The 13,812-nt window shown below is 48.7% G+C and overlaps 1 protein-coding gene across 4 annotated transcripts in view; it reads left to right on the top strand.

The window, feature by feature from the left end:
• The window catches only part of Fam53a (family with sequence similarity 53 member A), a 33,812-nt gene extending 21,469 nt beyond the window's left edge, over positions 1 to 12,343 (top strand). For all 4 annotated transcript variants that reach the window (XM_057772211.1, XM_057772213.1, XM_057772212.1 and 1 more), the window contains 3 exons: positions 962 to 1,016; positions 3,346 to 4,085; positions 11,823 to 12,343. In XM_057772211.1, coding sequence (XP_057628194.1) covers positions 962 to 1,016; positions 3,346 to 4,085; positions 11,823 to 12,134 — 1,107 coding nt within the window. In that variant the 3' untranslated portion in view covers positions 12,135 to 12,343. The remainder of the gene's footprint in view (positions 1 to 961; positions 1,017 to 3,345; positions 4,086 to 11,822) is intronic.
• The last annotated feature ends 1,469 nt before the right edge of the window (positions 12,344 to 13,812 follow it).

The following is a 13,812-nucleotide window of genomic DNA, read 5'->3' as shown; positions in this document are numbered from 1 at the left end:
TTGTGTTATGGGTGTTTTGCCTGCAAGCATGTTTGTGCACCACTTTTGTGCAGCCGCCTGTGGGACCAGAAGAGATCATTGTATTCTTTGGAACAGGAGTTATAGACAGTTGTAAGCTGCCATGTGGGTGTGGGAATTGGAATTGAACCCAGTTCCTAGGTTCTCTGGAAGAGCAGCCAGTGCTTGTAACCACTGAGTCATCACTCCAGACCCTCAGTCTTTTTTTTTTTTTAAAAGCTTTATTTTTATTTTCCATGAATTAGTGTTTAGCCTGAATATATGTACACCATGTCTACCTGGTGCTGGAGGAGGAGGCCTGAAGAAGGCATTAGATCCCCTGGAAATGGAGTTACAGATGGCTGTGAGCATCTGTGTGCATGCTGGGAATTGAACTGGAGTCCTGAAAGAGTAACCAGTGTTGAGCTGTTTCTTAACTGCTGAACTGTCTTTCTAGCCCCTCAGGATCTTTCTGAAAAGTAACTGGGTGGTGAGGTTTAAAAGACCATTAGTATAGACCATCCAAAAGGAAAAGGCCAAAACTTCAAGAGCAAGTATGAGGAAGCACGTTGTGGGTCTGGATAATGTCCGTTTGTTCAGGTAGATTTTGTTAGTTAAAAAAAAAAAAAAAAAAACTTCCAATGGGCTCAGTGGATAAAGGCATTTGTTGCCAAGCCTGGCAATCTGAGTTTGATCCTGGAACCCACATGGTTTTAAAGACATAACTGACTCCCATAAGCTGCTTCTCGTTTTAACATGTGCCCTATAGCTATACATAACCACCCCATACAGAAAATAAATGTTTAATAAAATCTTCAACCTTTTTATTAAGGAAACGGTATTTTCTAGAGGTCAGTGCCTGTAATTTTAAACACCAATGGAGGTGTTCGGGAGAAATGACATTACTGTAGTGAACGCTTGAGTTTTCACATAAGTACTGAGACTTCTCTCTTGTCACTTTCAGTATTCTGCTGAGAAACTGAACAAAAGTGGTCATTTGTTCCCTTTGGAGATTGGCGGTAAGTGTCTCAGAAGCACAGGTAGGGTCTTTCTAGGGCTGAAAAGGCTGATGATGGAGCAAGGTGGTGTTGGGTCTTTGGCCAGGAGGGGATTTTGGAGCTGCACTGAGTCAGATATTTAGAGCAAGGTTCAGGGAGGCCTTTGTGTGACCTATATGTGGGACAGGAAGATCAAGAGCCACCACCCTCCCTGCTCATGATCTAGAAGTCAGAACTGGTCTCTAAGGATGGGCCAGGGTCAAAGCTCAGCAGGGCCTCTCTTTGCTGCTGCTGCTGCTGCTGCTGCTGCTGCTGCTGCTGCTGCTGCTGCTGCTGCTGATGATGATGATGATGATGATGTGGGAGGAAGCTAGAGAGTGCCTTACCCTTTATGTAAGACACAAGGCCCACTTTGTGGTTTCCTTTAGCTATCAGGGGAAGGATAATCAGGTGGTACGTGTTCTGGCTGCCATGCTACTGTGATATACACTGGCTGAACAAATACTGAACCTACCTAGGCTTGCCCTCACTTCCTGACACATTGCTCTTTAGGAGTTACAGAGGACAGTGGTCCCTAAGTGTGGGCACACTTCTGATAAATTCAAGCAAAGACCCTGAGGTTAGAATCACCCTGTGTTGGTCTTGACAGTCTGAGCAGCATACATGGTAGAACCATGTCAGAGTCGCCTTGTCGAACACCAGATTACAATAATAGAGGTATTGACTAACCTTTGCTGAACAGTTTGGAAGTAGGACGTGAGGTCTCTATCCCCATCTCACCAGACCTGTGTCCTCACTCCTGCTTGATTTTGGCTCCTCCAGTCCCTCCTGCATATGGGACCTTGTTAACTGCCTCAGGCCCTCCTCAGAGTTTCTGGGGGCCTCTTACGTACTCCTTTCTTCCCTTTTTCCCTCAATTGGCACTCTTGCTTTCTTGCTATCTCAGGTCATCCCAGGGCCCTTGATGGAGTGATCCTGGCTGTTTCCTGTTGGTCTCTTGGCCCATACTCCAGTGTCCCTTAGTTTGACAGTGGCTGGAAGAATCAGGGAAAGGCTGAGTGACCCGTGGGATGCCTTCCCATCAAGAGTATCCAGAGCATCCTTTGGTCAGGTCCCTGGATATTTGGGCTTCACAGCTGGGCTAACTATATGAAGACACGCACATACCTGACTTTGCATGTCTGTGAGTGAGGACTGGAGCAGGTGCCTGCCCTTTGCAGCCAACAAGAGGAATAGAAGCTAGGGCCATGGTAGTTCTGAGAAGCTCATGCAGGGTCTGGGTGCCAGGTTGTACTGAGTGCTTAAACTGACCCGAGGAGAGTTGGACTAGTCTGGGCAGTGATATGGAGAGCTATCATGTGGGTCTATCCCCTGGGAGATATAGATTTATGTTAGCTCCTGGGGTGCTGAGACTTGTGAGCTACAGTCTGGGCTCAGATGTCTTAAGGACTCCTGTCTTCCTCAGGAGGCTTGATGGAAGGGTCAGAAGTACCCCTTTTGTTGCACTTAACCTGTGATGTCTTAGGTACATGGTATTGCAGGATGACCAGCCACCATGGGGCTATTGCCAGCACCCTGCTTTAGAACTGAAGAAGTGGAGGCTTGAGAATGTTGGGCAGGGTCACAGTCCAGGGTCACAGGCAGATGTCCAGGCCAAGTCTTGTTTTGTTTGAGACAGGGTTTCACTGTGTTTCTCAGACACAAAGGAAAACTCTAATTTAAATGCTTGTCAGTTCTGCCTTTGCCTCATAAATCCTGGGATAACAGGAATGAGCCACTATACCTAGCTTCAGCCACAGCCTCTATCTGTAAGATTTGAAACTCTGATTTGGTCATTAAGAAATGTGGCAGTTTCTACAAAGTGGCGTCGTCTGACTCCTGGCTGGCAAAGGTCCACCTTTAGAGGCCAGCCAGGGACAGAAGTAAAGTATTTTGGTGACACAGTATATTAGTGAATGGGGGTAAGATCGGAATCAGGTTATTTTCAGGAAACACAGGTGGAGAGACAACTCCTTAAGACCAGGTGAATCCAGGCATGGTGGCACGCACCTTTAATCCCAGAACTCAGGAAGCAGAGGCAGATGGATCTGTGACTTCAGGGCCAGCCTGGTGTTCATAATGAGCTTCAGGACAACCAGGGTTATATAGAGAGACCCTATCTCAAAAAAGGAAAAAAAGACCAGGTGAAGCTTGGTGATTCAGGTGCCAATGGCCATTGAAGATAGGGTGGTATCAACCATGTGAGCAGGGGTATTTTATGTTCAGATGTGTCTGTGAGCCTGGGAAGGGAGGCAGCAGTGTGGCTTCCTATTGCTCACCTGTTTCTTCATACACCTTTGTGTTTCCTTAGTGGACAAAAGTCCCTGGAAAGCCTTACGTGGAGGATGGCCCGTTGGAAGCCAGGTGGCCTCAGGCCCTTTCCCATTAGGCCCACTTGGTGTGTCTCACACCGAAGGTCTCAAATGGCAGCTGCCATCTCCAGGGCCTATGGATGTGGGCAACTTCTTGGACCTCCGTGAGAGCACAGGGCCACCTGCAGCACCACCAACCAAGCGACACTGCCGGTCCCTGTCGGAACCAGAGGAGCTGGCTCGATGCCGCTCCCCATGGCGCCCTGGCAGCTCCAAGGTGTGGACTCCCATCTCTAAGAGGAGGTGCAACAGTGGTGGGAGCGCCACCCTGCAATGCTGCAGCGCTCTCGGGAGCCCTGCCCTGCAGGGGCGTTCAGGCCTGCCCAGGAGTTCTGTGTCACCGCCGACGCCCAGGCCAGCTTCAGCCAGCAGTGGCTTTGTGGATGGCAGTGAGGGCAGTGCAAGCTCAGGTCCGCCTTGGCTTTCTGCAGGACCCTGCCCGTTTTCCTCCAGGCGCCGACTATCTCTCTCACAAGAGCACCTTGTAGATGTGAACACTTGCCTGCCTTCAGCCAGCAGCACCCCCACATCCACACCTGAGCTAGGCCGACACCATGGCCTGCTCCGGTGCCGCTCACAGCCTTGTGTGTTGGATGGGAGGAGGGTCCGGCGCAAGCGGAGACGGGAGGAGGATGCCAGGTGGACACGGCCGTCCTTGGACTTTCTGAAAATGACACGGGTGAGGCTGTGTTCTGTTCTGGTTGCAGGGAGCTATGTTCTGCCTTATAGTGGTCTTGGAGTAAGGCTGGTTATGGCCAGCAGCCATCTAATCTTACTTGAGTACTTTCTTCTGAGCTGAGATGCTGTGTAAGGCCATCTTGTCAGGGCACATGGCATAGCTTGGTTGATGGGAGGATGGTTTGTCCCAGCTAAGCCCAAAACCTCAGTCATACCCCACAGGCAGAGCACCCATATAGGGCACCTGGACTCTGGGCTCTGAGGAAGCAAGGAGGGACTGAGGGACTGAGTGTGGATGTTCAATGAAGCCATTGCATTTGGTGCAGCCTCATCTCTTGGGAATCCTCACTACATTTTGGGCATGGCAGTTATTTATAAAGTGAGAAGCCTTTCCTGGAAGCTGAGGCAGAGCTTGGTACCACTGAAGGCCTAGACCCTTGGCTTGTGATGACTGCAGGAGCCAGGGCTTGTGACTTGGGCTGTGCCTCATTCAGAGACCAGCAGGTACCTAGATGTGCTGTGCTATCACATTCTGGACATCCCTGACACATTCTGGGGAGTTGTTTTGTTGTTGTTCTTTTGTGTTTTTTTGTGGGTTTTTGTTTGTTTGTTTTTGTTTGAGACAGAGTTTCTGTGTGTAGCCCTGGCTGTCCTGGAACTTGCTCTGTAGACCAAGGCTGGTTTTGAATTCAGAGATTCACCTGCCTCTGCCTCCCAAGTTCTGGTATTAAAGGCATGTACCAACACCGCCTGGCAGAGCATTGGGTTTTAACTGGTGTATTAGACCACTGTCTGCTCTCATGTGGATCACAGAGAGGTGCCCACTGCTGGCAATGGGAAGGAGGAGAAGAGAACAGTGAGTATCTAGGAGGGCATGTCTACTTGGATGCATCTGGGGCTTTGATAGGGTTTCTTAGCCCCCCTGTGGGAGCTGGAGTGGAGCCCAGCAGCTCTGCTCCCTCTGTGTTGGTCCTTAGCTAGGAGCAGAATAGTAGGCCCTTCTGCTTCCCTCCCACCCCCAGCTGGGGCCACACTAACGAGCCTTGGCTGTTCTGTTATGTAGACTAGCCTGGCCTTGAAGTCCCAGAGATTTGCCTGTCTCTGCTTCCTGAATGCTGGAATTAAATGGTACTTCTTGCAGGGTTGTGCCTCTCTTCTCTTGGTGACTGGCATTGGCAGTTCCCTGACTCCCTATCACCCATACCTGTCCCAAGGCTTCAAGCCTGATTTGCCTCCTGTAGGCACTGCCGTGAGTGCATGTCAAACTCTGGGTGTTGTGGGTGGTGCCGGGGTTGTCCTGAAAGGAGCTGCTTTAGTGTGTCTGGTGAGGCCATATTGGGACAGTACAGATGGGACAGAGTGCCATTGGGTTGGGAGAAGCCTGTCTGGCAGTCCCAGGCTTGTGGAAAGTAGCGTAGTTCCTGCTGATGTTTATTTTGCATTCTGCTGATGTGACTGTTGATGCTGCCTGACAGTCAGGTTTTCCAGAAGCGTCTTCCTGGTCACTGTGAGGGTTGAAAGCCCAGTCTCCCTGGTGTGACTGTAGAGGTCTGATAGAAGGGAAGTGGTGGTGCCTTTAGTGTGATGTCGGCTGTTGGAAAGTTAACAAGTTTTGGATACCCAAGCTTCCCCTGCTAGCCAGTGCTTTGGGTGTGGCATATGGCATCATCACATATGCCAGGGGGACGGCAGCGTAGGATGAGGATGCCAGCAGAGGAGTCCTTGACTTGGTACCTTTTGGGGAAGGGGATAGTATATAACAAAGATGGGGTGATAACCAAGGGATAGTCCTGCTCTGGAGATGCCATGAACACTCTGGGCTCCATAGGAGGTGAGAAAAGTAAATCTGTCCATGGGCTCATTGTGGAGGTAGGGTGTCTTATGGGCCCCACCTCATCTCTGCTCCATTGTTCAGTCCTTCTGAACAGTGGCTGTCCCTTCTCCCCCCCTACCCCAGCTGTCTGCTTCAGGATTCAGATGCTGTCTGTTCTAGTCAGTCTCCACTTAGTCCCCATAACCCCTTGTGACTTACTCACAGGTCAGCATCACTGGATAGTTAGCTGTGGAGTCCCCATAACCCCTGTGACTTACTCACAGGTCAGCATCACTGGATAGTTAGCTGTTGCTGGGTAGCAGGTGAGCCCAGTTCAGTTGGAAGCATCTGAGCTGTGCTGTCTCACTATCCCGTGACTTCAAGTCACGGGACAGGAAGCTCAGTAGGAAGGTCCTGGTCATGCTTGCCTGCAGAACCTGCTTCCCAGCTCCCTCCTGTGGTTCCTGACCGTTGACCTTTGTGGACACATGAATGTTCTTAATCTTTCCAGCATGTGTGCTGTGAGGAGCTGGCAAGGAGACACTGCAGTGTTTCACAGCAGCTAATTTCTGTGAGGTCCATTGTAGTCCACATGCACCATGATGCATTTGCTTTATGGGACTGGCTTGCAAACCATTTGCAGTGACCGTGTACTGAGCAGGCACTGGCTCAAACACCTGGGATTGTGCAGACAGATGGTGTTGTAGGGGCAGGGGGAGTAGTATAGGAGGCCAGGTGAGAATAACATTGTGGCTTTTTGTGTATTTGCTTTTACTTTTATTTGTGTGTGTATTTACGTGTGGGCATATGTGTTCATGTGTACAATAATCCAGAGTTCAGCCTTGGATGGTATGCTGAGGAATGTCACCCACTTTATTTTGTATTTTTTAACCTATTAATTCTTTTATTTTTGAGATTATAATTACATCATTTCCCTTTCCTTTCCTTCCCTCCAAACCTTTGCTTATACCCCTCCTTGCTTTCCTTCAAATTCATGGCCTTTTTTTCATTAATTTTTATTACATGCATATATGTATATGTGTGTGTGTGTGTGTGTGTGTATATATATACATACATACCTGTAGTAGTTTTTTTTGTGTAGGGTTGAGGCCTTGTGGTCTTTTCCCTGGTTCTCTTTGGCATGTCTGTTGTTCTTATTTAACTTGTGTTTAGGTAGTCATGTTGGTGAGGAAAAAAAAGCATACAGATGCTTTCTGACATTAGTAGGAAACTCAGTCTCACAGCAAACTCCTTGGTCCTCTGACTCTTACCATCTCTCTGTTCCCTCTTCTACAGTGTTCTCTGAACCTTAGGTGGAGAGTTGTAAATGTGTCCATTGGAGCTGGGCTCCTTGACTCTGTATTTTTGATTGTTTGTAGGTCTCCATCTGTTGCAGAGAAGTTTTTTTTTTTTTTTTTTCTTTTTTTGGTTTTTCGAGACAGGGTTTCTCTGTGGTTTTGGAGCCTGTCCTGGAACTAGCTCTTGTAGACCAGGCTGGTCTCGAACTCACAGAGATCCGCCTGCCTCTGCCTCCCGAGTGCTGGGATTAAAGGTGTGCGCCACCATCGCCCGGCTCAGAGAAGTTTTTTTGATGAGGGCTGAGGACTACACTTACCTGTGGTATAAGAGCAAATATGCAAATATTTATGATGCAGTAAGGGATTATGCTAGTTTAGGAACCGCTTTTTTTTTTTTTTTTTTTTAATTGAAGCGAGGTTTCTCTCTGGGACATGGGCTTCACCAGTTTGGCTAGGCCAAGTGACCAGAGGCCCAGGAACCTTCTTATCTCTGTGACCCCAGTGCTGGAATTAAAAGTATGTCACATACCTGTCTCAAAAAACCTTAAAGTCCTTGTGAGGACTTTTGAAAGCATTCCTTTAAGAAAGGAATGCTTGAGGGCTGGGGAGACTTCTCAGTAAAGTGTTCACTATCCAAGCCTGAGGACCTGAGTCTGTTCTCCAGCACCTGTGTAGGAAGCCGGTCCCACCCAGGGAAGTCTGCCGACTGGGCGTCCACTTCTGGGACGATCCTTTGAGTTTCCCCACTGTGACTTTTCCTTTCTCCTTGGTGTTTCTCTGCCAGTCCAGTGAATCTTCTTTTGAAAGGCTAGGGATGTCTTACCCCTCTGAACTCTCTGCATCTTGTTGCGAGAGGGAGAATTATGTTTTGGCTCTTGTCCTTACGGGTGTCCCTCATGGTTATTCTGATCTGTCTTCAGGCGAGATGTTTTCTCTAGTATTTGGTGGCACCTTCCATTTGCTCCTATCTGAGACATGGGTCTGAGCACACCTCAGCTTTGAGTTTTCTGGAGTAGTCTGGTGTTGGCACTCCTGTGTTTCTGGCCATTTCTTTAGAGACTGAATCCCTGGGAAGACTTGTCAATCTGCCTGGAGAGTGGAGCCCTCCAGGCTCCTGGAACTCTGCATTTGGGGCACAGGGCTTTATTTAGTCTCCCTATCCCCACTGTTCCTAGAACCCTTATCCACTTTTGAAATTTTCCCTTTCCTGAGCAGAGACCTCTCTTCTTGAGCAGAGCTGGGGCAGGCACTGCAGGGTGGTAAGAAGGACTGGACTCCCTGTGACATATAAGGGACAGACTGTTTGCTCTGGCCATCTTTTGTCAAATACCAAGGAATGGATGTTCTGTGTTCCTCAGGCCTCTGTAATGTGGAACAGGCTGATGTTTCCCCTTCCTGACACCTGAGGGAGGCCCTCATGGTTATGTACAAAAGTCAGTTGATAAAAAAAAAAAAAAAAAAAAAAAAAGGGGGGCTGGAGAGATGGCTCAGTGGTTAAGAGCGTTGTCTGCTCTTCCAAAGGTCCTGAGTTCAGTTCCCAGCAACCACATGGCGGCTCACAACCATCTGTAATGAGGTCTGGTGCCCTCTTCTGGCCTGCAGGCATACATGTGTATACAAAATAAATAAATATTTAAAAAAAAAAAAAAAAAAGTCAGTTGATGTTTCTTGGCCATACTGGAATCTTGGCCTGGCACACACACACACACACAGCTAGGCTCTAGGTGTGGCTTACTCTACCTGACTCAGACTCTGGCTCTGCCTTGGCCTGTAGAGCAGTTTTGCTGGCAGAAAGTGGAGCTTGTGGACACAGGTGTCTTTTTCTGCCAGGTGGCTTCCTCAGCATGTGGTCAGTGCCGGCAGGTGGAGAGGCAAACCCCGGGATGCCTGTGGGAGCAGTGTCAGTGTAGTTGTAGGAGGTGCTGTTTTCCCAGACCCCGCCTGGCTCACCATGGCTGAGGAGGCTTGCAGTGGTGGTCACTGGATGCAGCAGAACATGTCAGTGTCACTGCACTGTAAGGATTTCTGGCATGTGTAGCTCCTGTCAGTTTGTTTACTTACATGCAGATCATCATGAGTGGCAGTAGGTGTTTGGTCCTCCTTTGGGGACATCCTTTGGGGACATGCCAGTTCAAGTCAGCATAAGTATGACCTGTGGTTTGGCTTTCTCAGAGATGGTGGTTTTGTGTCAGGTTCTTTGTTGATTGGTAGTTATTTCTCTATGAATAGAGGAGCCCATTAGAGGCTGCTGCTCCCTGTTGAGCTGACTCGGAGGGCAGTGGGGCCCAGCAGTGTTTTCACACATCTCTTAGACCAGTGTGTAAGTCCTGAAGGCAGGCTTCTGACTGCAGACCCAGGACAGGAGATCGGGCTGCTGGTGTGTGCCCATGGCCTACTCTCCTGCACTTGGATGTTTTCATTGTCCAGTAGGGCCACAGGAAACAAATTGGCACAGGTCCTCCAGCTGATACAGTGACATGGATAGTCAAATTCATCTTGATTTGAGTAAAAAATAAATTATGCCTTTTTATTTTTTTTTATTTTTTTTTTAACAGAATTTTTTTTATATTTATTTATTTATTATGTATACAATATTCTGTCTGTGTGTATGCCTGAAGGCCAGAAGAGGGCGCCAGACCTCTTTACAGATGGTTGTGAGCCACCATGTGGTCGCTGGGAACTGAACTCAGGACCTTTGGAAGAGCAGGCAATGCTCTTAACCACTGAGCCATCTCTCCAGCCCTGCCTTTTTATTTTTGTGACCAGAATCTAGCTGCTTATATCTTTAAGGATTTGCTCTTTAGAATATTACTTCTCAAATTGGTTTACTCTTTTTGAGACAGGGTCTCTCTGTTTGCCCCCCCCCCCCCCCCCCGTTAGCCTAGAAATTGAGATCCTCTTGCCCTCCAGCTCCCGAGTACTAGGATAATAGCTGTGTACACAGTCAAATGTCACATGCTCAGCAGGGAGTCACTCTTTATAGTTGAACAATAAAAACAAAAGATACTGCAGCTTGTCTTGTGGAGACAGCTAATTCCCATAAAAGCACTGCTCTGTTCTTCCCTAGGGCTTGTGTGTCTCTATCTGTTTGTGATAGAACCGTTTCTAGGGATCTTCTTGTCAAAAAATAGATTTTTGCCCAGAGTGGTAGCACATGCCTGAAACCCAGCATTCAGAAGGTAGAAGAAGCAGGAGGATCAGAAATTCAAGGTTCAGCTACATAGCAAGTTTTTTTAAAATTTATTTCTATTTATGTACATTGATGTTTTGCCTGAATGTGTGGCTATGTCAGATCCCCTGGAACATGGAGCTACAGAAGCTGCCATGTGGGTGCCGGAGAATTGAACTCTGATTCTCTGGAAGAGCAGCCAGTACCCTAACTGCTGATCCATCTCTCCAGTCCTTACATAGCAAGTTTAAGCCACCCTGGGTTACTTTGTTTCTCTCTGTATGTCTCTATTTTTGTGACTCTGTGTCTCTCAGTCTCAATTAGGAGGCACTTAGAAAGGCTTTTTCTGTTGTCTTATAGCACTGGTTACCTTGTGTTCTGACGGCATGCATGGTCTGTGTCCTGTCATCTGTGTTGCTGTCTCTGTACTCACACACCTTTTAGACTCCTCAGCCATGGCACCTGTCAGAGGCCAGTTTAGAGGAGCCTGCTGGAGATTGCGGAGAGAACATAGGGCATGTGAAAGGGACTGGGCACTCCTGGAAGGGGAACACAAGGTCATACCAGGGAAGGGGCTGGGAAACAAGGCCTAGCCATGTCAAAGGTAGTTGGTCTGATATAGCCTTTCTATATGTGCATCTTGAGGATGTAGGTAGGTGACTTCTAAGAGACATGTGAACAGTCTAAGAAGCCCTCTGAGTAGGCAAGTACTATTGGAACTGGGAGAGAACTCTGGTCTGGGGCAGAGACTGGCAGTTGAATTTCCAGAGAACATGCAGACAGCACAGCCTCTCAGCTGGCCCTTATGGCTCTATGCCCTGGGTATGTCTTGGATAGGTATATACTGGAGGCATCCTAAGATGCTGGCAGGGCTCAGAGTGCATGCCTGGAAAAGGGTAATCAGTGGCCCCGTGTGTGTGTGTGTGTGTGTGTGTGTTTTTCTTAGATGATTTAGGATGATAAAGCTTTCCACATGTTGTATTTGAGGAAGGTTAGCCTTTAGAAGTTGAGAGAGGAAGGTGAGAAGCAGGGTTGAGACTGTTAGGATTTGAGGAATGAATCATGGGTGTTTGGGTGTCTAATGAGTTCCAACTGGCTGACCTTGCCTGAGGTCTCTTGGGAACAACTGGGTGTTGTTGGAGATGGGCTGCATTGGGATCTTCTGGATAGTCTGTCTCCTGAGAGCTAGATGGGCTCTGATGCAGCCCTCTCTGGGTGGGTCCAGTACTAAATGGTCTTCCCAGGACCAACCTAGTAGGTACTATGGGAACTCTGTGGCCCTGCTTTCTGATAAGACCAGGCATGGGATGAGCAGAGTATAGGAAACAGCCCAAGGTAACTGGTGCTTGGTGACTGTTTGGAGTGGGCGGGACACTGAGGACACAGTGCTGTGGCAGGCAGAATTTTGTCTTGCACACCTATCAGAAATGCCTTCAGCCCATGTCTTTTCTATTGCAGACTTTAAAAAACTCAAAGAGCCTTTGCTCCCTGGACTATGAAGATGATGAGGACGATACCCAGGCGAAGACTGTTGTGTCCTCCCCATGTAACTCTCAGGGCCTTGTGGGCATCATCACACCTGGCTCCAGCCCAAGGATCCCTAGACCTGGCCCAACCAGCCCCAGTGCCTGGGCTTCAGGGGAGCCAGAGGCCAGCACAGGAGAGGGTGGGAGCAGTGGGGAGCCCAGTGACTGGGACAGTGCAGGAGAGGAGGGTGTCTTCCCACTGGACCACAACGACCTGGACCTGGAGCAGATCGAGAACAACTGAATTTTGACTGAGCGTAGTTACTGTCTTGTCACCTTGGTGCCTGACCAGTGGAAAAACTTGTGTGTTATTTTGAAAATTGAGGCGTAATTTTGATTCAGTTTTTCCTAAAGAAGTATTTTGCATTTTTATGGCTTCTACAGTTTGGGAGAACTTCTCTATTTTGAAATGGGTTTTCAGAGGGCGTTGTATTAAACATGGTTCTGCCTAGATTCTGACTAGTTTTGCTTTTTTTTTTTTGTCAGAAACCTGCTGTGAAAAGAGAGTATGATTTGCTTGACAACTTTGAGACTGATAGTTGCAGGTTCCCTGTGGAGGGATCACAGCCTTGGGTGCTCGGGGTGATCTGCACCCTTGGCCCTTGGTGTCTGTGGTTGACTAACTATGGCTTGGTGACCACCTGGCCTTCTAGCAGCTGGCTGGGCTGATCTATGAGATCCCACTGCTGAGTCTGCTTTTCTGTAGCCCCGTGATGTTGAGCTTCTGGGATGTGAAGTGTCCATACCAGTCCCCAAAAGTGATGCTGCTGGCAGCATAGCTAGCACCTCTTCAGGGATTTTCCCCCTAAGATGTCCACTGAGGAACACTATTACAAGGAAGGGCTTTCGGACAGCAGAGGAAATGATCATCTCTGGAAAAAATGGTTGGTATTTTTTTTTCCAAGAAAATTTATGAAAGGTGATTGACATTAGTCCTGCTTCCCTGTCAGATGATCTGGGCATACATCAAGTTTTAGTGGGGTTTGACTTTCAGAGTCTCTTATCTTTCCTGTGACTGGAAACCAGTGGTGTGTTCCCAGCCCTCCCCCCATCAGCAGACAGTGGCACCCGTGTCAGTGAGTGTGTGTTCAGTGGTGCTTGTCTGACACAGTCACTTGCACAGCTGTGACATGGCCTTAAAGGTTTCCCTTCCATTGATGGCCCAGAGCTTTTGTTGCTGTTGGAACTTGGGCTGCATCTGCAGAGCCCTGTGAGGCAGGCAGTGGCCCAGCTAGTTCCCATGGCCACACCAAAGCTTTAGTGTTTAGTTCCAGGACAGTCTGGTCTGGTTAGTGGCCCTCATCACAGCGTGTGATGACTCAGAGGACTCACTCAGGCCAAGGATTGCTAAATGTGATTTCATAATTCTGCACCCAGCTGTGCAGTGTGGCATTTCCAGAGCTGATGAGGGTCAGCATTGCCAGGTACTCAGACCCTGCAAGGCTTGTGGCCTAGCACTGGGAACTGCCCTTCTCTGGTTTCTGATCTCAGCTCTATAACCAGTGTCCCTGCTCCATTGCTGTGGACCACTAGAATCCTGTGTGAGCTCACCCAGTCCTTGGCCTGTCACCCTGAGTACGTTTCTCTAAGGCTGCTCAGTATTCCCCGTGCCAACATGGGCCTCTTAGCCACCTGGCCTACTGAAGGGGGTTAATCTCATAGAGGACTATAGGGACAGTTGGTTTGTTTTATACACCGTCTGCATGCCTGAGTGGCTACCTGCTTGGTCAAGCCCAGCTGGGGCTACCTATCACCTGCCTGCTTGTGATATGCCATGTGTCTTTAGCTTTTAGACAGAGAACTCAGGCCTCACAGAGGCTACTGGGCCTGCTTACCATTTCTTCTGTTCCCAAAGCTGCCCCTGCCTGCCTCCCCCCAGTTGCCTGTTTCCTGCTCTGGGCCTCTGAGCCCCACCCTAACTC

The sequence above is a fragment of the Chionomys nivalis genome, chromosome 6 (assembly GCF_950005125.1).
Source record: "Chionomys nivalis chromosome 6, mChiNiv1.1, whole genome shotgun sequence".
Taxonomy (NCBI): Eukaryota; Metazoa; Chordata; class Mammalia; order Rodentia; family Cricetidae; genus Chionomys; species Chionomys nivalis.
This window is presented reverse-complemented; position numbering and strand designations above follow the sequence as displayed.